This window comes from Lutjanus erythropterus, chromosome 1, assembly GCF_056507025.1.
Source record: "Lutjanus erythropterus isolate fLutEry1 chromosome 1, fLutEry1.hap2, whole genome shotgun sequence".
Lineage (NCBI taxonomy): Eukaryota > Metazoa > Chordata > Actinopteri > Lutjaniformes > Lutjanidae > Lutjanus > Lutjanus erythropterus.
The window spans coordinates 44,160,763-44,184,824 of NC_139317.1; the positions used below are offsets into that span (position 1 = coordinate 44,160,763).

General features: G+C 38.3%; 2 protein-coding genes and 1 long non-coding RNA gene across 3 annotated transcripts in view; 1 reads left to right on the forward strand and 2 right to left on the reverse strand.

Annotated features, from left to right (window-relative positions):
• Window positions 1-795: 795 nt before the first annotated feature.
• tollip (toll interacting protein) lies at window positions 796-10,870 on the forward strand. Its single transcript, XM_084722095.1, has 6 exons — window positions 796-951; window positions 3,276-3,425; window positions 4,714-4,896; window positions 6,892-7,044; window positions 9,320-9,404; window positions 10,237-10,870. The coding sequence occupies exons 1-6, from the start codon at window positions 919-921 to the stop codon at window positions 10,458-10,460; spliced, it is 828 nt and encodes a 275-aa protein (XP_084578221.1). The 5' UTR covers window positions 796-918; the 3' UTR covers window positions 10,461-10,870.
• A 513-nt stretch (window positions 10,871-11,383) lies between these two features.
• Window positions 11,384-24,062, reverse strand: part of LOC146333330 (mucin-5B-like) — a 56,011-nt gene continuing 43,332 nt past the window's right edge. The window contains exons 37-51 of the mRNA XM_084725407.1: window positions 23,724-23,971; window positions 23,344-23,527; window positions 22,333-22,549; window positions 21,998-22,170; window positions 21,839-21,908; window positions 20,832-20,953; window positions 20,695-20,726; window positions 20,432-20,600; window positions 18,037-18,528; window positions 17,808-17,971; window positions 16,872-16,970; window positions 15,944-16,072; window positions 15,819-15,858; window positions 15,601-15,721; window positions 11,384-13,984 (exon numbers count right to left, since the gene is read on the reverse strand). Of these exons, the coding sequence (XP_084581533.1) occupies window positions 13,783-13,984; window positions 15,601-15,721; window positions 15,819-15,858; window positions 15,944-16,072; window positions 16,872-16,970; window positions 17,808-17,971; window positions 18,037-18,528; window positions 20,432-20,600; window positions 20,695-20,726; window positions 20,832-20,953; window positions 21,839-21,908; window positions 21,998-22,170; window positions 22,333-22,549; window positions 23,344-23,527; window positions 23,724-23,971 (2,462 nt within the window). The 3' untranslated portion in view covers window positions 11,384-13,782. The remainder of the gene's footprint in view (window positions 13,985-15,600; window positions 15,722-15,818; window positions 15,859-15,943; window positions 16,073-16,871; window positions 16,971-17,807; window positions 17,972-18,036; window positions 18,529-20,431; window positions 20,601-20,694; window positions 20,727-20,831; window positions 20,954-21,838; window positions 21,909-21,997; window positions 22,171-22,332; window positions 22,550-23,343; window positions 23,528-23,723; window positions 23,972-24,062) is intronic.
• Window positions 18,541-19,977, reverse strand: LOC146333331 (uncharacterized). The gene is made up of 3 exons (XR_014771172.1): window positions 19,871-19,977; window positions 19,060-19,100; window positions 18,541-18,848 (listed from the first exon to the last, which is right to left on the reverse strand). It is a non-coding gene; the product is annotated as an uncharacterized LOC146333331 (long non-coding RNA).

Genomic DNA, 24,062 nt, shown 5'->3' on the forward strand with positions numbered 1-24,062 from the left:
AACAAAAAACAAAAACATAAATATAGTAATTAGGGCTTTCAAGTTGAATTTAAATTGAATTTTAGATTAATTAATTCTAAAAGAAATTATAACACAAATGCAAAATGAAAATAAACACATATAATATTTGCATAACTGTTATGGCCACACTGTTGCGTGGACTATTTCCGCTTATCAATATGCAAAAGTACAATTGGTATGTGTTACTTCATGGAAAATATTAAAAATTATTGTAGCATAGGATTTTTTTCTTTCTTTCTTTTTTGTGTCTGTTTGTTGTTGGCCATATGCAAAATAAAAGTTGATTTACTACAGAATCATCATATCTATGTTCAATATTCAAATAATCAATTAATCAATTAATTAATCTTATAAACCTACGACACACACAACCTCAATGATACATCACACACGGTGGGGATACTAGTCGGCAGCGAGCATCAGGCACACTCAAAATTTCGTTTGAAATTTTCTAGTTAAAAATATTGATCTTGTTTTATCACGCCCATCTTGGTCGTAAACGGGATCCCTAAATTTGTGAAACTCTCGCGAGGTTTACAAGTTGTTTCTTCATTGTGCACATTGTGCAAATTATTTTTTTTTATATAACGTGGCGACACAGTGGTTTATATCTGATGAACTTCAAGGACAAAAAAATAAATAAAATAAAACACTCTGGGTGTGGTTGAGGAAAGATGATAATTTGGGTTAAAATGATCAGTCTCGCGAGATCTTTCGCGGATCTGGCGTTCTCGTGACCGAAAATAAAGGTTTCTTTAAAAAAAGGAAAGGAACAACACTTCCGGGTCAGTTGTAATCCGAGCAGACTAACAGCTCTGAGTTTGTTAGTTAATTTGCTAAAAACGTCTGTGTTTAGGGAAGAGGAGGAGAATTTAATCCAGAGAGTGAAGAGACAATATGGCGACCACTATCAGCACTCAGCGGGGGCAGGTAGGCAGCGGGCTGTGACTTCAGTCACTTTATTTTGATCAATTACACACAGACAGCTAGGCGGAACTAGCTGCACTGTAGTTTGTCAACATATGTGGTAACTAACTTTAAAACAGTAGAGAACAGCACACGGTAATACACAGCGGTCTACATACAACACTGACAACGTCAGCTACCGTTAGCGACAAATACTTTCATGACATATAAAGAGCTAGCTTAATGTTAGATTATATTAGCTAGCTAACAGTTTCTAGGTTCAGCGTCAATGATTAGCCACAGTAGCTCATGTCCGAGATTAAGGTGTCTGATGCAAAGTGTTGCCAGTACATTCGACGTTACACAAGTGGACAAATCAGTCTCTTATCTGATGGAAAAATGTCTCATATCTCAGATGAATCATTGAGGCTGATTTTAAAAAAGAAAAAAAGAGATTTGAATCGCTAAGGGCTGCAACTAATGATTGTTTTCATAGTTGATTCAGTTATTTTCTCGATTAATTGATTATTAATTGTTTGTTTTAAAATAACAGAAAATTATGAAAAATATAGATGTTTTTTTATTGTGTTTCCCAAAGCCCAAGATGACATCCTCATATGTCTTGTTTTACAGTTTACTGTCATATAGGAGTAAAGAAACTGTAAAATATTTACATTTAAGAAGCTGAAATCAGAGAATTTTGACTTTTTTTTAAAAAAAAAAATGAAATTGCTCAAATTGATTAATCTATTAATATATTAACAATGGGTTAATCGTTGCAGCTCTAGAATTGCCTTTTAAATACAGGTGTGTTCACTTCCTTACTTTTACCTGAGGAATCCCATCCAGGTTATCCTTTATTTACGTGCATAATAAAGTCCAGGCATTTTACCCATAACTCGAGGTAGTCTGAAGTATGAAAATTGCTTAAATGTAATCCTACCGAAAGTGCATTTTTTTTAGCGGACCTTTTTCACAGCAGCCATTTTGACATGACGTAGACAGTTAAAAATATATATTTTGAATAAATGAATGAAAATTGTAATTCAAAAATCATCATTTTCACCAGTTGTACTGCATATCGCAATCAAAATTTCAGTCAAGATCATCGCAATATGGCTTCTTTACCAAATCGTGCAGGCCTGCATGGAACTAGATGGCACTTGGCTTGTGGTGCTCATAGCACCAAAAAGAAAAGAAAAGAAAACATTTTAAAAACTCAACAGCAATTTCTCTTTCTGGAAACTTTCTCAAAACTAATCCACACACCATGTTGTGAGCAAAGCTATTTTCTTTTTATGCTATAAAGAAAGTTTGTTGCAGGACTCTTTTATGAGACTGCACTGTAGATGTACCTAATGAACTGGTAACTGAAAATATGTCGCCACTGCTGGTTAGTGTTCAAATTAAGACGCTGATGAATGGATTTCATGTTCACTGTGGCCTCCAGCCCAAGAGTGAAGGTGAAACAAATGACCATTTCATTCAGGCATTTTCAGTCTCTTTTAGCCAGAAGATAATAGTCATGTTGTGTAAACACAGACTCCCATCTGTGCAGAACTTCACTGAACCTACAAATTAGCCACGGAGCATTAGTCTGTTCAGTCTGTTCAGTCTGTTCATTCTATATTTGATGGTAACTTGTAAAAGTGCAACTTAAAATTTATTTTCATGACCTCTCACGGCCCACCAGTGGGCCATGACCCACACTGTGGGATTCACTGTATTTGAGCGTCTTGTGATTCTGTGAAAGTCTGTGACATTTAAATCAGTCTCCTGGTCTGGTCATGTCATTGAACTGTGATAGTTTATTGTATATACACCACATGCTGTTGATCACATGACTTGCACAAGAAGGCAGCTATTGGCTGTATCATTATGACAAGTTATTTGAGGATCACATGATGTTCACGGGATTCAAAAGAGGAATGTTATTTTGGACAACTAATCTGTCATTCAGGGGTTCCTCATTTTTTTTTATTTTTTTAATGTTAGTTATAGATTAAAAATAATGCTTTGACAAAGACAAAATACACAGATAGAAAAGCAGAATAATAGATACCACAAGCTCAATATAACAGCTAAGAGAAATAAACTCTCCTAAAATAAAAAAAAAAACACCAGTGTTTCCACTTCCTTATGTCCATGATAACCCCTCCCCCGTTCAGCTAATCAATAAATCTCACCTTTGTAAATTAATAAAATGCTTTCTTAAATTCAGCAAAGTTGAAACATCTACTTTTGCACACTTGGACATCAAGTTGTTTGTTTTACTGTCCATCTGTCTCAGGTGTGTGCTTTCTCTTTGCATCATCAGTCAGAATCCTCGTCTGTGTGTGTGTCTTCAGGTGTATATTGGGGAGCTCCCTCAGGACTTCCTGCGGATCACTCCCACACAGCAGCAGCAGCAGGTCCAGCTGGACGCTCAGGCAGCCAGACAGCTGCAGTACGGAGGCTCAATAGGCACCGTAGGGCGACTCAGCATTACTGTAGTCCAGGTAAACACAGCTCAGCTCTGCTGTTAGAAATACAGCTGTGTTCATTTGAATATTTGTTATAAGTGTCTGTAAAATATATAAAAGTATATTATGAAAGTATTATATATTTTTAGTCACTGATAAATTGTTTTCCCTCCTGTGTTTATGACCTAAGAACAGGATAATATATATAAGTTGTAAGTTTTTCATTTGTGTAACAGGTGAAAAGTTTTGATATATATTTATTTAGGATAGGATCATTATATGTTGTTTTTTCCAGGTGTTTGTTGTTGTAATACTCATTTTGGCCACAGGAGGCTGAAGTGCACCACTACCCAATACCTTGCTAACACCACTGTACCAGTGCAACGTACTTTATGTTCAGAGTATATGGAGAAATTAAACTCACCTGGAAGAAAACATGAATGCTTAAGTAGCGGTGTGCTTCAGCCTTTTGTTGCTGAAATGCCTGAAAAAAATCACCTGACAAAACTTTTTTCACCTGTTTTTACAGATATAAAACAAATAACTAGGAAAGGATCCTTGCAAAACCTTGTCTTTACCTTTTCTTACATCATAAACACAGGAGAGAACACAATTTAGATAAGAATTAGAAAACGATCACCATTTTTTCCTCACTTGTCTGTCAGGGCTTCCATACCTACATCATTAGTTTCCAGTTATAGTTTTCATTACTGTGTTATATTCAGTTACTGTATTAATTGTATTGTATATATATATATATATGTATATATATATATATGTATATATATATATATATATATATATATATATATATATGTATATGTATATGTATATGTATATGTATATATATATATATATATATATATATATATATATATATATATATATATTATCTTATTATTGTCTTTAATTATCACATTTTAATTAGTATCTTATGTATTTTCTTCTTCTTTTTAAATGTATTTATTATATGCATGCTCTTTTTATCTGTGTGAAACAATTGCCCTTGTGTATGAAATGTCCTATATAAATAAATTTGCTTGTTTGCTTGCTTACTAAAAGTTAATCCATACCTTCCAGCCAATCAAAGTCTTACAGTGGCCATGGTGTAAGCCTTAAAGAATGGGACTCTATTTTATCCCTTTAACCTGTTTTTACTTTGTATGTGTAAATCTAATTGTGAAAAATTATGTAGGACAGCTTAGAGCTGTGTAAAGTCCTCAGTGCAGACTTTAAATCATCAAACTGTATCTGTAAACCACCATCAAATTCCAGCTTATATGCATCATCTTACTGAAGCCACCCTATTTGTTTTGCCACGTAGGCCAAGCTGGCTAAAAACTATGGTATGACCCGAATGGATCCGTACTGCAGGATCAGACTGGGCTACGCAGTGTACGAGACACCAACCGCTCACAACGGAGCCAAGAACCCGCGCTGGAACAAGGTGATCCAGTGCACGGTGCCTCCTGGAGTGGACTCCTTCTACCTGGAAATCTTCGATGAGGTGAGGACAGGGAGAGCTGTGGATCATCTGAACTGTTAAATATGTACAGTCTGTTCCTCTGTCAGATTCAGCTTGACTTCAGGTATGCAGATAATAAGATGTTTGTAAGTTCACTTTTCTTATTTCCTGCTGCAGATGACAAATGGTCTGAGAATAGTTTCAGTTTTTAAAATTATTGTTCCATTCTACTAGTTGTCTAATTGCTGAGAAAAGTCAGAATATCATAAGAGTAGACATACACTAACAGTTATATGCCACTTTGTCTTTTGATTAATCAGTCATAAGGTAAAAAGCTTACATTTTAAACAAGTAATAAGTGAAACTAGAAAGTGTGTTTTCTCACAACCTTCAATATTATTAATCTGTAAAGAGGTGCAGTTTTGGCCTCAATAAACTGCTTATGTGAATTGTTGTCATGATTGAATTGAAACATTCATGTTTTACATTTTTTTGTGACTTATATTTATGAGTAAGCGCTGCAGAACTAATGATCATTTTCATTGTCAGTTAATTAATTAATGTTAATTATTTTCTTGATTAATTAATTTGTTGTTTGGTCTATAAAATGCCAGAAAATGGTGAAAAATGTCAGTCATTGTTTCCCAAATCTCAAGATGATGTCCTCAAATGACTTGTTTTGTCCACAACCCAAAAATATTCAGTTTACTGTCATATAAGCGTAAAGAAACCAGAAAATCTTCACATTTAAGAAGCTGGAATGAGAGGAAATTGTTGGGGTTTTTTTCTTAAAAAATACTCAAATGGATTAATCAGTTATCAAAATTCTGGGCAGTTAATTCAGTAATCACTTAATAATCGATTAATAACTCCAGATAATGCCTATGTTGTAAACCTGTCTTCTGACAAATGGGGAAACCGTTTCCTCTTTTCATGTAAAAGTGGAACTAATTCATGACCTCAGTTTGTCAGAGCAGCCATACTTGCAATTTTTTTTATTAAATACTGTTTTCTCCAGATGAGCTAATTATTTTGGCATCCTGAGAAAACAAAATGTTGTTTCATCTTATAAATAATACTTATTAGAGATCAGGAGTGCCATGCCAGTGTAGCAGTTATGTACTCTCTGTTGCATTGTGTGATGAATCAGGCACAACTGTCACTTTTTGTCTGCACCTGGCAGTTTCTTTTGATAACAGCAGCAGACTGGTAACAGTGTGTGGAGCTGCATAATCAATGGCTGCACCACTCAAGTGTGTAAAAACCCAGGAGAGGGCGCTCATACCACACACATACATTTCAGCTTCTTAAATTTGAATATTTTCTGGTGTCTTTTCTTCTCTCTGACAGTAAACTGAATTTCTTCAGGTAGTGGCCAAAACAAGACATTTCAGGATGTCATTGTGAACGTTGGGAAACATTTTTCACCATTTTCTGACATTTTATGTATCAAACAAATAATTGATTAATCAGGAACATGATTGACAGATTAATCACTAACAAAATAATACATAGCTGTAGCCCTATTAACATCCTATACAGTCTGGCTGATTCAATATCTGACTTGTTTTATTTCCTTATCTAACAAGTTGCTATTTAAAGTAATGCAGTTGCAGTTTCATGTACTTCATCCAAAACACAACATTAAAATTCAAGTGTTTTCAAGGATTTCCAGCTCCCATACGAACCCTGAACATATTGACAAAAATAATATAGTCAAGTAATGGCAAATAAGCACAGAGCAGTATCATTAACTCTGCTAAACCAGTATGCAGGGTGGCATCTTGACAACTGATTTAAGCTGAAAATGTCAGATACAGATGTACCCCTTATTTATCAATGCATCAAACTGTATGTCAGTCAAGGTATAGAACAGCCACAACTTCACATCCTAAAGTGTCCTAAACTTTCCCTATGAAAAATGATCTCATCTCAAGAATTTGGCCTTTTGTTTTCTGGAGATGACACGATAAATTAACCCGCCATCTTGATAACCCTCGTCGTCCTTTTCTGTGTTTTTGCTGATGTGTCACCCAGAGAGCGTTCTCCATGGACGACAGGATAGCATGGACTCACGTCACCATCCCCGAGGGCCTGAGGGAGGGCAGCGTGGTGGACGAGTGGTTCAGCCTCAGCGGCAGGCAGGGTGACGACAAGGAGGGCATGATCAACCTGGTGATGTCGTTTGCTGTGAGTACATTCACCACACAACCTGTCAAACAGACTGAAACGTGTGGGCAGCAGAGTCACTCAGCTGGGCACTTGTCTAAAAAAAAAAAAAGCAGTAGGTTTTTTTCTTATCAAAATAGTTCATGAAAGTGACTAAATCGTGCTGAAACAGACATGTATAAAACCAATCTGCATAAATTAATAAAAAAAAAAAAAAAAAACTAGGGCTACATACATGAGTATGTTATACCAAAAAGACTTGTGTGACTTTCTTTGCCATCTGTGACATAAAAATATCAATATTTTCACAGTCAGATAAAATAAAAGTGTGCATCCTCCTATAATTCAGTTAAAATATCAGGGGACCTGTGGAGCTTCTCTCCCGCAGCTGTTCAGCATCACCTTCCCTGCATGCTTTACTCTGTGAATTAAAGATTTATTTGGACCAAACCAGAGTTGATGATTGTTGGGACAGTGACAAGATGAACCAAGATGTTTTTACTGAGTTTTATTTAGTTTCTGTAAAGTCTGAATGAAGCTGACGATGATACAAAATGATTCTGGTGAATTTGGCAAGAGCACTTAAGATAAAACATATCTTACTCTTTAAAATACAGTCTCTCCATGATACAGGCGGCTGTTGCATAACAAAGATAAAAAACATATTTACCCATCTCCTTTCACCCTCTCTCATCCATCAACTGATAGCATGTTATCCTGACAATATTTTTTAAAAAGTGCACCAGTTCATATAAAAATGTAGATATGATTCCCTTTAATTCCTCGTTGAAATGTTCTCCCTGTGCAAGTTTCTATCTGTTTTATCTTGCAACTGTGATGCTCACTGACTAACAAAGAAAAAAAAAAAAGCATGCTGGACTGGGGCTCAGACCGATGATTTGAATGGTCAACTATCAGGGAGCAGCCCTAGATGAACCTAATGTGAACCCAGCCTGACTCAGGTGCCATATTGAGGTATGAGTGGACCTGGTCAGACCTAGACGCTGAGGTGGTTTCAGGTTTCTTCCATTGGATTACCTTTAAGGAGATATCTGTAATATATTTACTGTACTAAATTATTTAAATATGTAAAGTTGAAATACTTCTCTGCTATCAACACTGCAGTGCCCCCCTTTGAAGTTTCTATTGTGGGCCAGAATAACTTTTGTTTTTTTGTTTTCATGTTAATCAGAGTTCAGACTAATTTTGAATGTTTGCAGGATGAGTTTCTTTAGAAATCATTAATAAATTTGTAGAGGGTGTAGATGTTTATAACAGATAAATCAAGCAAAATGTTACTGTAGTTCAGCAGGCAGTGAGACAGGCAGCTACTTAACTCAAAGTCCAGAGTGTGTATTTTCAGAACAGTGGGCTTTTGTTTTCTGGATAATGGGCTGAACTTTACACTGGCAGACAATTGACAGTCATAAACAGCTGATCAGCTCACAGTGGAGGACTTGCTTGTTATTGTCAGTTTACAACGTGGTGCGTATCCTGCACTCCTGCAGCGTGCAGAGCTTCCTCTTCTCTTCAACCACAGAATGTATGTTAAATAGATGTTTGACCTATTTAATAGATCGTCTGTGGCTCCAACTCACTATCTGGGCTGCTGCTCTCATTTTTGCTCCTTTAAAAGTGTCACAGGTGTATTTTCAACATTGTGCCAGCAAGCTGATGAGGTTGTTGTCATTAACACCATTAACTCTGTGTTTATTGATGATCTTCCCACTACTTTACTACTTTTCTATTTGAGTATTATTAGTTAGTAATTTAAGGGGAGCCCGTTCATAATATTTTGGATTTATATTGTTTGTTTTTGAATAAAATAAGGTGCAAGATTTCATCATTTTACTCCAACAACTGCTCATTTTCACATTGTGTATAGTAGAGCTGCAACAGTTCAAGTAATTGATTATTAAACTAATCAGCAACTATTTTGCTAATCGATTAATGGTTTTGAATATTTTTTAAAGGAAAAAAGTCAAATTCTCTGATTCTTGCTACTTAAATGACATTATTTTGTGCTTCCTTTACTCCTGACCATAATTTGAATAGCTTTGGTTTGTGGACCTTTTTCAAATGACTATTAATCAACTAATCTAGAAAATAATTGACCAGTATGAAAATAATCGCTGGCTGCAGCCTTAGTGTATAGGAGCCTATTTTTGTTGGGGCTTCCTCTTTGCACACTGTGTACTTTGCTGCCCTCTGCTGGTGTGGATGTTGCCTCCAAACACTTCAGGTTGTCGAACGCACAGTTGATGATGTGATTGTTGTCTCTGTGTCTTTGTGCCAGTCTTTACCAGCAGGAATGATGACTCAGCCTGTTGTTCTGATGCCCTCAGTGTATCAGCAAGGAGTGGGATATGTGCCCATTGCAGGTCAGACACACACACACACACACACACACACACACACACACACACACACACACACACACACACACACACACACACAACACACTACAGTTCTGTTCTTCTGTTCCCCCTGTGAAAACAGGCTAATGTAAAATGTTTTCTGTTGCTCTGGAGGAGCTTTGTCAAGTCTAATGATGTCACAGTGATGTCATCAGGTTTAAGTGTCAGAAAATGAACTGCTTTTATAGTCTTATCAAGAAATAGTGTGAAAGAACCTTTGTCATAGAGTAATCAATAAGAAAAATATGACTAGAGCTGCAGCGATAAATTGATTATTAATCGATTATTAAATTAATCACCAACCATTTTGATAATCACTTAATTATTTTGAGTTATTTTTTAATAAAAAATGTCCAAATTCTCTGATTTCAGCTTGTTAAATGTGAATATTTTCTGGTTTCTCTATTCCTCTTATGACAGTAAATTAAATATCTTTTGGTTTTGGATAGATTTATAGATAGAGTTCTAGAGCAGCCAAGAAGTCTTTTCCTCTCTTCTTTTTATTTGCTGGCTTTCTAGTGTAAGAAAAATCTAGTTTGTCCGCATTTCTGCAACAAAACTACTTCATGAATTTGCTAGAATGCAGGAGAACAGTCTTAAACATGAGTCTTTGAATCAGTTTTCTGGGGGCAGATTCTCAGATAACATAGACAGGTTTGGTCTCCTCATTTAGGCTATAATGTCTGGACCAGAGATATTTATTCACTAGTCTGTTGACACTACAATGTCCCCCTACTTCACAAGTTATTGTGGCGACACTGGCTCCATTTAAGCTGTGTGCGTTCTGTGTCAGCAGGAGTGCCTGCAGTCTACAACCAGGGCATGGTGCCCATGGCCATGCCAGCAGCCATGCCAGCCGTTGGGGGCCAGGGGCCGGTGTGCAGCGAAGAGGACCTGAAGGCCCTGCAGGACATGTTCCCCAACCTGGACAAAGAGGTGGTCCGCACAGTGCTGGACGCACAGCAGGGCAACAAGGACGCTGCCATCAACTCTCTGCTGCAGATGGCCGAGGAGCTCTAACTGCATGACACAAGCCTAAAGTGGACATGCCAACACACACACACACACACACACACACACACACAAACACACACACACACACACACACACACACACACACACACACACACACACACACACAAGCATGCACGCACGCACGCAGACATATAAAAAATCTTTACTCATGGAGAGACTGCCCACCCTTTGCATACACACACACACAAATTTGTCCCACACTACGGCCATATGTGAGCTCCCAGCAGCTCAGCTGGTGGCCTCAGACATCTCTCTCCTCTCCCTTTATTGACTCCTGGTTGGTCTAACAGTACATGAAACCCGGGCTGTCTCCTCTAACCCACAGCTGCCTGTCACAACAAGCATCACAACAACTGTGTTCACCCACTGGGATAAGATGATATCAGTGTCAGACGCATCATTAAGAATTGTATCACAGTAGAGACTCAAACTGAATATTGAATTATCAGTAGTAGTTTGACTTGATGGGTATTTTAAGTCTTACTAGCCCCAATCATTACGTGTTTGATTGTTTCAACATCACAATCTTTCACTGTATCCATGGTAACCCATCTGTATCCCCTCCATTGATCCCAGGGTTTGATTTGCACTGTTTGAGCTGTAGTGAGTCACGTTCAGTCCTTCTGTTTATGGTGATGTTGTTAATAGTGTGTGGACAACCTGTCTATAGTAACCTGCAATGAACTGCTTCTGTTTCATATGTAGCTGTAAAATGTTTAGTGCACTTAAAATCTGATAAATTATTATTATGGATGTATTAAATTATATAGAATTCTATATGCTGCGAATGAACAAATGAGCTGAGGCCAGAAGACTAGAAGAAATGATCTTTTCTTTGCAAAGTTTTGCTGTAACCAGTTTTTAGTTAGTGAAGTTATGAAGTAATATCTGTGGAGTCACTTTTAAAAAAAAAAAAAAAAAAGAGTTTTGATAAAGATGCAGTGTGAGCATGATGAGGACGAAGACGTCACTTTACTGATGAGATCAGGATGTTTTGAAGCTCAGCAGGATGTTGTCTGTAGAGCTTTAGAGACCAAAACATTCCCAACAAAGTTGTCAACACAGTGGCTCAGGTAAGAAAAAAAAAAAAAGGTGAAGTACACTTCATTTAAGTATACTTGGTGTATTTAAATTACTTCCATGTGCACAAGATTAATGTACTGAAGTGTGCTATTTTTTAGTTTGCTTTGTATGTTAATGATTTATCATTACTGCTATTAAAGAGAGACTGAAATACAATCAAGTGCACTTGACTGCACTACTGAGACACAATTAAAATGCACTTAAATTTACTCATGTACATCTTGTTAACTAATGGCTAAATATGTGTTTTAATTTAGTTTTTGTATTGTATAAGAAATATCTTTGTAATTCAGTCAGAATGACTTGACAAAAGATTTTAATTGTAATTTACTTGAATTTGGAATATTTTAGGTGCAAGTGAAAGATAATTAAAATATACCTCGAGCTGAAATTAAAATATGCTTTTAAAAAATTCAGCATTAGATTTTGTTGAATTTAGGTGGGGTCTCGAAATTGTGAAAAATGTTTGTCACAATTCCCCAGAGCCCAAATCAATGCCTTTAGATGACAGTCCAAAATCCAAAGACTCTTTATTTTCATAAAATGACCAAGGAAAGCAGCAAATTTTTACATTAAAGAAGCTGGAAGCGGTAAATGTTTGATATTTTTGCTTGAAAAATGACTGAATTGATTAATTTTCTCAAATTGATTAGAATAGTTGGTAGCTAAATTTCTTTTGATTGATTAATTTACTTATAATTGCAACTCTACTCAAAATTGTACAGTCAAGAACACTTCATTGTATTTTAGTATCCTCAGTAACACTAATAATATACCATTAGTATACTTAAATTAAGTCTTCTTCTGTGTGCTTTTTTTTTTTTTTTTTTTTTTTACCTGGGTTGGTAAACAGTTATTGAGTAAACTTTTAATTAGCTGAATAACCACAACTGGACATGTTCTCTGGATGTTCTAGTCTCCAGGAGCTGAACTCGACTTTCGCACCATCATCAGGTTAAAACTTGTACACGAGGAAAAGAAACTGATTTGCTGAGCTAATTAGTGCTTCTTAGTTTGGTGTAATGATGGACTGCAGGCTTCTAACAGCACAAGCAGAGCTTTACATGTTTAGCCTCCTTTCAGCCGCAGTACTTGTAGTCCCTAAAGCTTTTCATTGACACTTGTAGGTTTCAAGGTCTTGTTGTTAATGTGCTGTCTGCCAAAGGTTTCACTGAAGAGATGTCGTCTCATAGTTGTGACTTTTCACTTGTGATTCCAAAACTACCACTGTTGATTCTTAAAACGTCACAGTCATTTTATCTTGTGTCATGTGATTCTGTTATTTTCACTTCACTGCTGCTGCCAGACACTTTGGTCTTAAATCTGATTTATTTTAAAATGTTAATTTATTCAAATCCTTGGCGCCAACTGCACAAAGTATTAAGCCAGAAAACGAGGACAGGTTTTAGTATTTTACATGACAGGCTGAAATAGTTTTATGAACAGTGTGAACTCGGCTGGGGTAAGTTAGCTGTGAGACTGCAGAGCCTTGTAAAAAGTCTTTCAAGTTTGGAAAATTATTATTTTAACTGTTAGATTTTCAAGGGTAGGAATATAGGATATAAATCATCTGTTGATCTCTTCCTCTGGAAACTAGTGAGCATTAAATAATTGTGATCAGAACATTACGTCAGTTAATATGAACAGTTGGTCAAATAAAGTGACAACACACATTAAAGGCTATGGGTATGAAGAAATTTGCGCTTGCCTTTACAGTATTATTTTAGATGTGATGATAAAGGTTTCAAGAATCTGGAAATTTCTGGTGTAAGTACCTTGAAAGGTGCTTAAATTTTCTTTGTAAAAGGCTCTACAAAACCTGAAAGCCTTTCTGTGAGATTTTGGACCAGTGTTAGCTCAAGTCGTGTCAAACTGTAACAACACAATCTTTTTACCACTTGCTCAGAATATACAGATGCTTTTCAGAGAGTTCCATTTTGTGATTTTTGTAAATATTCATCATTCCCCAGCGATAAATACAAATGTCAATACAAGTGTTCACTGCAGAAATATAATTTTAATAATAATAATTAGCATCCAAGAAATCCAAGAAAGTTTACATCACAGTAGTATGATGTGACATTGAAAAAGAGCACATGTTGGCCTATAAATAATAAAATCTGATAGGATAAAGAAGGTCAAAGGCTAAGTCTTGCATAGTGTATGGAAGATTTCGGTTTCAGTCCAGTCCAGTCCAGTCCGGTTTAAAGCAGTAAGTCATGGATCAGCGTCTTCTGCGGCGCAGCGGTTTGGACGTCGTCCCTGGGACACATTCTGCTTTCCTGCAGCTGCACGTCTCGACCACAGTGACGGTGTGCTGGACCTTGGAGCCGTTGGCGCAGGTCAGCTCCACCTGCTTCTGACTGGTGGTGGCTTCTTGGCAACACTCACACTGGTGCATCATCATGTTAGCTGCTGCAGAATACCTGTTTGTACACACACATCAACACACAGCAGCTCTTATCTGCTCCACTCATCACAACACTGAAGTAAACATGTCTCAAGTGGCTCCACTTTTCCACGTCACATACGCATGATGAGTAAGAGCTGATCCACACTTGCAGAAGGCAGAATGCGGCAGTAATGCACCTATTACACTAGTCACCAACTGCTGGCAAAAACCAAAAAGAGGAAGAAGAGGATGCACAGCTGCATACGGGAATATTAGGGAAATATTATACCCATTCTTTAGAATTATGACAAATATTTTTCTACTGAAAGAGACTTTAAAAAATGATTAATACCAACACTCTAATTACAACTTTTGAGTGAAGATTTATTCTTTAAAGATTTACATATGAAATCTAAGTAATTTATGAAATGTTTTGGTAATTTTGAATTTTTCTCATTTCTAAACTTGCTCGTTGCCAGAAAACACTCTTGTCCCAGACAAGAATTCACAACTTCAAACAACAAAAAATGTTAAAACTAACAATACCTACTGATAAGATTGGTATAAAAATGAGCTATTATAATCATCTTTGTTTTAAAATCGAATTTTAATGAAAATGTTGGCCCTTACAATTTGTGTCGTGGATTTCTGTTAACTCTGTCAGGACCCCTGTCTTGCTTCCTGATTTAAAAAAAAGTTGGGAATACTGCTCAAGCACAGGTAAAGTTTCTATTTTTCGACAAATTCATTAAATAATATTGCTATTAGATGTGTATCAACCATAACATATCAACTCTGTAGCCCTTCTAAATCAAAGCTAAATAAGATGGTTTAAAAATGTGTATTTTGATTAGAATTAAGAGAACTCTGAGACACTTTAAAAAATAAAGTGTCTGCTCACTGCGACTGCTGTGAAATGAAAAACATTTTATCAACTCTGTAAGAACATAAAATGTGTTCACTAGGAGGTTGGCCTGTTACAAGGTTTAATAGCCAAGAGTTCAGATCTTTTAAATTAGACCATAATTGAAGAGTAAAAATCAAAACCCAAAGGTCACAGGCTGGTAAAACAGTTGATTGTTGAGTCGACTGACATAAATATAAAATGGGCATCATGTCTCCACTCCCTTCCACTGTACAGAACTCAAGCCAAAATATCCTGGGTACGAGTGCTGCCATGTTGTGCTGGTGACATCATTTGGAGCCAGAGTCTGCATGATAGTGATCAGCCTTGGAGATACACTTTCAAATTGCGAGCAGAGCTCAGCTGTCAATCATGCTGTGAATTCCATTTTTATGTAATCAAATGACTAAATAATACCAAACTGATAAGAAAAACACTTGAACAAACATCAGTGTGATGAGAACTATCTAAAATGACAGAAACCATCTTTGAGAAAAATTATTTGGTGTGTACTTTTTAATTTGGTCCATCTCCCACCTATTAACAGGAAGCAGGATTTGTGACCTGTACTGCAGCCTGCCACCAGGGGGCGATGGAGATGCTTTGCTTGGACTTTCTGAGAGCTCTCATGCTGTCCATTTGTCTATTAACAGTCTATGGTTGAGTCTCATTCCCAGATTATCAAATGTCGACATTTTTAATCAATGACTCTTAAATAACGGTGAACTTCAACTGATTAGACTCACATGGACGAGCTTCCACAGTGTCCAGCGCAGGACGTCATGTTGATTGGCTGCGGGCTCTTACAGTCATTCACCTCAATGACTGTCTGCTTGCTCTGGACCTCACAGACACTCCGCTCCTTGCCTGGAACACACAGCAACCATTTTTTTAATGATGGCACACAGAAGAGGACACAGGATTTAGGATTTACTATTTAAAAACTGTCACACCACTAACTTACATTTTTTGCAACATCCGTTAGAATCAGTTGTCTCGGTGCCCTGGAGAGGGAAGACACGTCATTTTGTGTGCTGGACACTATGTGATGATGTAGGTGTATCTGTTGTACATTTCTGATATACTCACAGGTTCACAGTCCAGGGGGTTAAATGGAGGACACTGGGTCGTGACTTCCTTGGTAACGAACTGTCCATTGATATTCTGACATGTGTAATTCACACACTTGTCATTGGGAGGAACATAAGAACCACCGACCTGTACCAACAGGAAGAGAACAAGCTAAGTCACATCTTCAACAGTGATCCAAATCTACCAAGATCTGACACCATCAAATGTGATGTTATGGTAATATTAAGAGACTGTTAATAATTTTATTACTTTTCTTTACATCATCCAATGTAAACAACTTTCATGTTTTGAAATAAGGTTAGTCTTATTTTTGGCTTTGAATTAAATTTTTAAAAGTCTGCTTCTGTTTGTCTCACATTCATAAACACTGTTAAAAAGAACTCTAGCTACGGCTTACATGCCTTTCTACGGACGCACTGAGAGGCAGGAGAGAGAAAAAACATCCTGGTGATTCATTTTTTATGCCTGACCTAATATTTTCCCTCCTGTTTTCATATCTTAAGTGCAGGTGGGAAAAAGAAGATTTTGCCAGGATAATGTTGGCTAAAGTTTACCATTACCTCGTGTTGTAATAGGGCTAGTTTTGATGCTGTAGTGGTGCACACAGACATATATGTAGACACCGCATTGGCCTTTGGAATATATGTCAACATCACTGACCTGTGAATAAATCTGTGTAAACGGAGAGCTACCGTTCTTCTGAGTAACAGGCACTGTATCATGTATTTTTCATCCGATCTCAGTGAGTAGTATTACATTCAAGAGTTCATGATCTACATGGAGTAATGATTAATAATGACATGATGAAAAAAAATCACCTGCCAAAACTTTTTCCCCCACTTGCCACTCCAGGCTTCTGTACTTTTCTCTTGTTCTTATTTAATACTGTGTGGAAACTCTTGTCAGCATCAGCTGCAGTACTGACCTCAATAACCACTGTTTCATTGTCAGGTGTGGTGAAAATACACTTCTTCTGGACACACTTCCCGCAGCACTTGCCAGTTTCAGTCTGATATTCATAACCCTGGAGACAGAGACAGTGAGAGAGAAATATTTGTCTTTGTAAGAAAATTTCACTTGATTACGTTCCATGTTTACCTCCTTTTTGTGTATAAATAGTTTCAGTTTTCAATGCAGCCTCTTCAAATGTTTTATTATGTCATATTCTGCCTTAGAACCTGAGAAATTCTTTATTCCTCATTATTCATCCGTGTCTAACAATGGACAGAGCATATCTAATAGAGTCTTCTGAAAAACTGGAACATGAGAGGTATATGGGTATGCATCACTGCACTAGACAGTGCATTTAACCGCCTCATCATTTTACCAAAGATTCAAGATAAAGCTTTAAAGGGACAGTTCACCCCAAAATTAAATATACATATTTAACCTGTTATCTGTAGTTATATTTATCCATCTAGATAGTTATGGTGAGAGTTGCTGAGTTGTGGACATATCAGCTGTTGAGATGTCAGAGCTACTTTCTTTCTACTAGAAAAAACATAATTATGACTTGAAACTGCTCAGGCCTATGAATTATTTTGAATAATCATGTCATGATTTTTGGAAAGAGACACTGGTTTTGATATCTCCAAAACTGCTAAAAACTCCTCTAAGACTCAGTTTAAGCATTTCTTAATACTTTTAATGCTGAGTGTGTGCTGACACTGTCAGGCAACAGTTCATTCAATTACATGTTTATTATGAGTTCCAAATATGTGCTGCTGTGGTACTGGACTGCAGTTGTATCAAATAAAGTGACCAATGAGTTACAATGTTATCCTAAAGGCTGTTCCAATCAGTGCTTCAGTGTAAGAGTAGTGAACGTGTGTGTGTTGGGATGTGCTGTGAATGAGCTTACTTTGGAGCAGGTTGTTTGGCAGACAACAGGTTTGCAGTTGGCGATGTTCAGGCCGGTGGCAGGATCCACTGTGGAGCCACAGTAACACAGCTGGCAAGGCCCAGGTTTGAACACTTCCTCTGATATAGATCCTTGTGGTGTCGTTCCTGATGACTGTCCTTCTCCTGATTGTTCTCTTGTCGTTCCTGACGGCTGTCCTTCTCCTGATTGTTCTCTTGTCGTTCCTGACGGCTGTCCTTCTCCTGATGGTCCTCTTGTCGTTCCTGACGGCTGTCCTTCTCCTGATGGTCCTCTTGTCGTTCCTGACGGCTGTCCTTCTCCTGATGGTCCCCTTGTCGTTCCTGACGGCTGTCCTTCTCCTGATGGCCCTCTTGTCGTTCCTGACGGCTGTCCCTCTCCTGATGGCCCTCTTGTCGTTCCTGACGGCTGTCCCTCTCCTGATGGTCCTCTTGTCGTTCCTGACGGCTGTCCTTCTCCTGATGGTCCCCTTGTCGTTCCTGACGGCTGTCCTTCTCCTGATGGTCCTCTTGTCGTTCCTGACGGCTGTCCTTCTCCTGATGGTCCCCTTGTCGTTCCTGACGGCTGTCCTTCTCCTGATGGTCCTCTTGTCGTTCCTGACGGCTGTCCTTCTCCTGATGGTCCTCTTGTCGTTCCTGACGGCTGTCCTTCTCCTGATTGTTCTCTTGTCGTTCCTGACGGCTGTCCTTCTCCTGATGGTCCTCTTGTCGTTCCTGACGGCTGTCCTTCTCCTGATGGTCCCCTTGTCGTTCCTGACGGCTGTCCTTCTCCTGATGGTCCCCTTGTCGTTCCTGACGGCTGTCCCTCTCCTGATGGCCCTCTTGTCGTTCCTGACGGCTGTCCCTCTCCTGATGGCCCTCTTGTCGTTCCTGACGGCTGTCCCTCTCCTGATGGTCCTCTTGTCGTTCCTGACGGTTGTCCCTCTTCTGATGATGCTGTTGTTTCTGATGGTGGTTCTTTTAATGGTGGCTCTGGTGTTCCTGTTGTTTCTGGTGTTTCAGGTGTTGGTATCTTTTCACCAGGCTATAGAAAACAAATTGATCAGTGCTTTACTCTCAAACATCAATTCATTCATTCAATTCACAGAAGCATTCACACCTGTACTTCAGCTCATTTGTTCTGGACGGAGGAAAAAAATCCAAAAGTAATGACTTCTTTTTTGTATTCATTCTGTAATACTATACTGCCCTGCTTGCCAGCATGTGCATTTGGATCATCCTCTGTTTGTGCTTACCTCATACTCAGTCATGTTATAGACACATACTCCTTTAGGAACTGCAAAAAAGAGAGACATGAGTTAGATTAACACTGACACTAGGCCACAGAAAAATTCCAAAGGGCATCATCTAGCCTGTTGGCCACTAGTTGAAACTCGTAAAAAAATATGAAAGGCTGTGTCTAGAGCCAGTGTCTGGTTTGTCCACTGTGGGGTACTGTAGAAACATGGTGGTGCAACATGGCAGCCTCCATGAAATAAGACCCACACCTTCTGTAGATATAAAAGGCTCATGCTAAGGTGACAAAAACACAATGATTCTTATTTTCAGGCAATTATGCACCAATGAAACATAATTATGAAAATTGTATTCCATACCTGCCATATTTTGCCATTAACCCCCCCTAAATTTGACACACTGAACCTTTAATCTTTTAAATGTCATTTATGGTATTTTAATTTCTTTTGGTAAAAATGTAAATGAAGTGAAAACATACCAAATGCAATTTATTCCTGTGGCAATAATGATCTGTATAACAATATCAAACATCATCAGAATGTGAAAGCTTCACCTAAAATGTTTCTAATTATCCACTACAGCTCTGCAATATTCTCAAGTATGTACACCTACATAATATGCAAGCCCTTGATGAGAAATGAAGAACCTGCAGTCCAACATTTCTTATTGCTGCTTGCAGTTATATTCAACATTTGCAACAACCAAAATTATTTTTCAGCTGCTGTGGAGATTTTTCAGTATTTACAGTTCTGCATTCCACTTTTTGCACACCAGCACACAATGCGTTTCTGATAAACTGGAGTCACATACCACACTTGTAGGTATTGCAGCAGGTGCCATTGATGATATCGAGTTTGTAGCCCAGTTTACAGTTAGGTGCAGGGTTACACAATGTCTCATTGCATTCTGTTGGGGGCAAAAGAAAGGATGATTATAAGTGAGTGAAGTTCGAGAATTGCTTTGATTTTCTTTTGACAACATTAACTTAAAGAACCATAACAACAATTTTACATTTAGATGATCAGTGGGAGACTCTGCTGAGAGCATGTGAGTTTGATGTTTGATAATGGGGCATCAGCACTCTAACCTACATCACAGCTTTTTGCTAATGTATAAGTGTGCATTTCCATTTGAAAAACCCATAAAAGGATGCTGAGGCCTTGTTATCAGATTATCAGATTCATGACTGTTTTTAAACTCAGAATTCTGACTTTATTCTGACAACTGTGATGTAATATGTCAGGTAGAAATGAGGTGAATGCAACACTTATACCAATCCAATGAAAAGGGAGCCTGTGGGTTCATCTTTGTAAGACGCAGATATTAACAAAGTGACAGAATCAGATCAAATTCTGTGACACTGAAACTGACCACATGTTTGTTTTGTGCAGCAGTTCTCTGTCTTGTTGACCAGCTGCTGGCCAACCTCTTTGCAGACGGGGGGACGTATTACTGGGCACTGAACAGGCTGACACAGGGTGCTCATGGAATCCTTGTCACACGTGCAGGTCTCGCAGCCGCTCGTCCATGTGTCCCCAGGCTGGTTCAGAGAAAGGAACCAGTTCAGACACACAACTCAGGCTTTGCTAGTATACATGAATGCACAGGTGTGTATGTTTCAGCAGATTTCTCACCTCTCTGGGTTTCCCATCAGGTCCAACACAACCTGAAATTCAATCAGAAACAAGTGTTTGTGTAGATTTGTAGGTGCAAATGCTTTTGTGAACAATATTCCATGACCAATTGAGTTTTCCATAGATTCTCCTCTTACCGCAAGTGGTGACGCACGTGCCATAGACTGTGTTGAACAAGGTGGTGTCTTTTGGACAGAAGCAACCTTCCTCTGTGTTGTCAGTGGTTGAATTGCTACCAGCATTGAACTTCTTGTTGTATCTGATGTCAGACATGGAAGGACTGGTTAGTACAGTGCTGTGAAGACTTGAAATGCTTTGAGGGACTGTCACACAACAGGGTTCTAAGAGTGGAAACCTATTATGTATGTTTTAGATTGTAATCAAGTCTCTGTCTCTGATAGTTTTATATTCAATGATGTATCACATGTATCAACATCCAATTGACCCCTAAATCCATTCAATGGTTGCACCAATTCCCAAAACTAAGCATGCTACATTGCACACACAACTTCTGCCATACACTAAGTTTTGAATTCTAAATCACACTTTTTGCAAAACACTGCACAGTTCTCTACATAGGCAGTAAAATCTCATGTGTTCCTTTGGAAAGCCAATGGCAACACCCACTCCCCACATAGGTACTGTAGCTTACAGTGACTAATTGACTATAGTAGAATTTGGATATGTGAGTGGTTCAACATCAGCTAGCGATTCATACAGTGAATGCTGCATGGTCTATGGCTGAATCCCCTAGAGGCCTAGACTTGGCCTCCAGTGATTTTCCCAGACCAAAACGTGACAAGGCTCTTGGCCAGAGGTTTTTCCTGCTTTGTCTGGCAAGGGAGACCATATATATATATATATATGTATATATGTATTTTTAACCTTTATTTATTCAGAGTAGGTACACTGAGAGAGATGCTCTCTTTTGCAGGAACACCTTGATTACATTTACACCTGAAAGCTGCCCCACCTCAGTGGTGGTAATAAGAGAGGGGGATTGAACCTGCGACCTTCTGGTCATAAGCACGCTTCTCTAACCTTTAAGCCACCACTGTATATGAGCATATGACTTAAGTAAGAAGTGTTGAAATGTTAAGTTACCTAAAAACACAAAAAGGATCATACTGTTGACACACTTTACCTGTCATTGCATGTAGGCTCTACCTTGGGGCCACAGGCCTTGTACACCTTGTTGTCTGGACACTTGTACTCTGTAAGATGGAGATATGTTTATATACACATTTTTTGAGAACACCACACAACAAATGAAGTATTGTACATTACTGATAATATATCTCACCACACTGTCCATTGGTAGCGTTCCTCCAGTTGATACATTCTCCTGCCTTAGAGCACTCAGAGGCATAGGCCTCTAGGCTGGAGCAAGTCTTATTGCTACCATTGCAATTGTCCTCCACACAGGTTTTCACATAATCGCCTGGATTTATGATTTTGTTGCACGACTCAAACACACTAGAAGGGACATACAAGCCCAGACAGTATGTTAGCAAAAGCAATCAGAAGAATTTGCATATACTAAGTGATTAGAAAGATATAAACATAATTTAAGATGCAATAAAATAGACCTGCAATAAACTTTCACTTTCATAAAAATGTTCAATTTTCTCTCCTCACCTGCTGGTTAGGACATCACAGATAGCAGGTGTGCAAGTGGGCGGTGGTGTTGTCGATGGTCTGGTTCCGGGTGCTGGCGTAGTAACTGGTGGAGATGGGGTTGAGGGGGTGACACAGGGGGTACCTGGGACAAGCCACTGGCCTGCAGAGTCTGAGCAGCTTTCCACCTGGCCATTTGGAGAACGGCAGTCGTTGGTCGGGGAATTGTCACAGGTCCCTGGAAAAGGAGAGGCAGCATGATGAAGCCAGAGCACTGGGGCTCTTGCAGGAGGCAGCTATACAAACACATTTGTACTTAAGTAGCACATACAAAAAATGTTGTAGTATTAAAGATTTTCTGTTAGGTACAAATGTAATTTACAAGTGGTCCAGATGTTTTGTACTCATATAAATAGAGAGAAATTGACTTAATAATTCTAATAATTTTTGAATTACATTATAATGAATTTGGAATTGAAATGTGAAACCAAAATTATATTTTCTGTCCTATCATCATCATCATCATCGCTTGCCAACTCTACCATCGCACAAGCTAGCTTAGTGGTGCTAATGTTACAGCTCAGCTGAGGAGTACGTCTTTAATGTTTACATATCACCAGCCTGTCATCCATAATAATTACACACTTCTTTCTGCATGGTAGTACGGATGGTGGGTGTAGTTTGGTAGAAAAATGGTTCCTACATGAAGGAAGTTCCTACATTGCTGTTGAGTTTGAAGGAAGCTTCACACTGTGAATCATCAAAGCTCTCAAATGAGCACATCCTTATGAACTGGTGGCACTCACTGGCCTGAAGCGAGCAATTTGTGATAGGGTTGTGCCATTAATTAAATTTAGTGAATCCAGTTTGGAAAACGTGTGCAAGCAAACCGCAAAGAAGAAGTAGAGAATTTACAAGGGTTTACAGGAGAAGAAGTTACAATGTGAAAATGTTGCAGCAGGCAGCTGTCTCAACTGCCTTCTGACTAGAGTAATAGAGCGAGCATAAGGAGTTAATGGTCTGCTAACTCACCACACTGTCCTTCAGTTTTCCCACCGAAGATGGAATAAGGAATGTCAATGGTGATTCCAGAGCTCCTATAGACAACTTTTGTGGCGATCGGCTTTATCATCAATGTGATCGCCCTATCTGTGCTTGTGAGGTTGAGAACAGAATTGCTGTAGGCTGGATAAATACGTTTTTTATTCACATACACCTGTAGGACAAGGACAACAAAGCACAGCAGAGAAAACTGTGAATTTAGCACATTATTTCAAACTCCAACTATACCATGTTTCACACCACTTTTTTTTTTAACAGATTAACCATTAAGGCAGTACCCTAAAAAATAATGAAGTGTGATACTGACACTGAAACAACAAATGTCTTTGAAAATTTGAATTATTGCTTACCACATTAACTGCTGTTCCTGAAACCATTGCCTGAGTAAAACGTACTGTGTTGTTTTTGTATGTAACGATGAGAGCCTGGGGACAGAATGTACTGTCTGTAGGATCACAGTAACTGTTATCTAATATAATAGTCAGGTTGTCTTTAGCAACAGTCTCTTTGACCAGGTAGTAAGAGCAGTTATCTTTGAAATTGTATGAATTTCCATCAAATGTCTTGTAGTGGGATCTACTCCAGACACTGCATACACCTGTAAAATAAAAACCATGAAGGGAAATAATAAGTAAAAACTGGAACATGTAGACAAACATAATTACCTCCACCAAGATGGCTTTGTTTCT

Coding starts and splice junctions, on each gene's coding strand:
- tollip (XM_084722095.1), top strand. CDS start 919: ATGGCGACCACTATCAGCACTCAGCGGGGGCAG. Junction 7,045..9,319: donor ACCTGGTGATGTCGTTTGCT/GTGAGTACATTC, acceptor TCTTTGTGCCAG/TCTTTACCAGCAGGAATGAT. Junction 9,405..10,236: donor GGGATATGTGCCCATTGCAG/GTCAGACACACA, acceptor CTGTGTCAGCAG/GAGTGCCTGCAGTCTACAAC.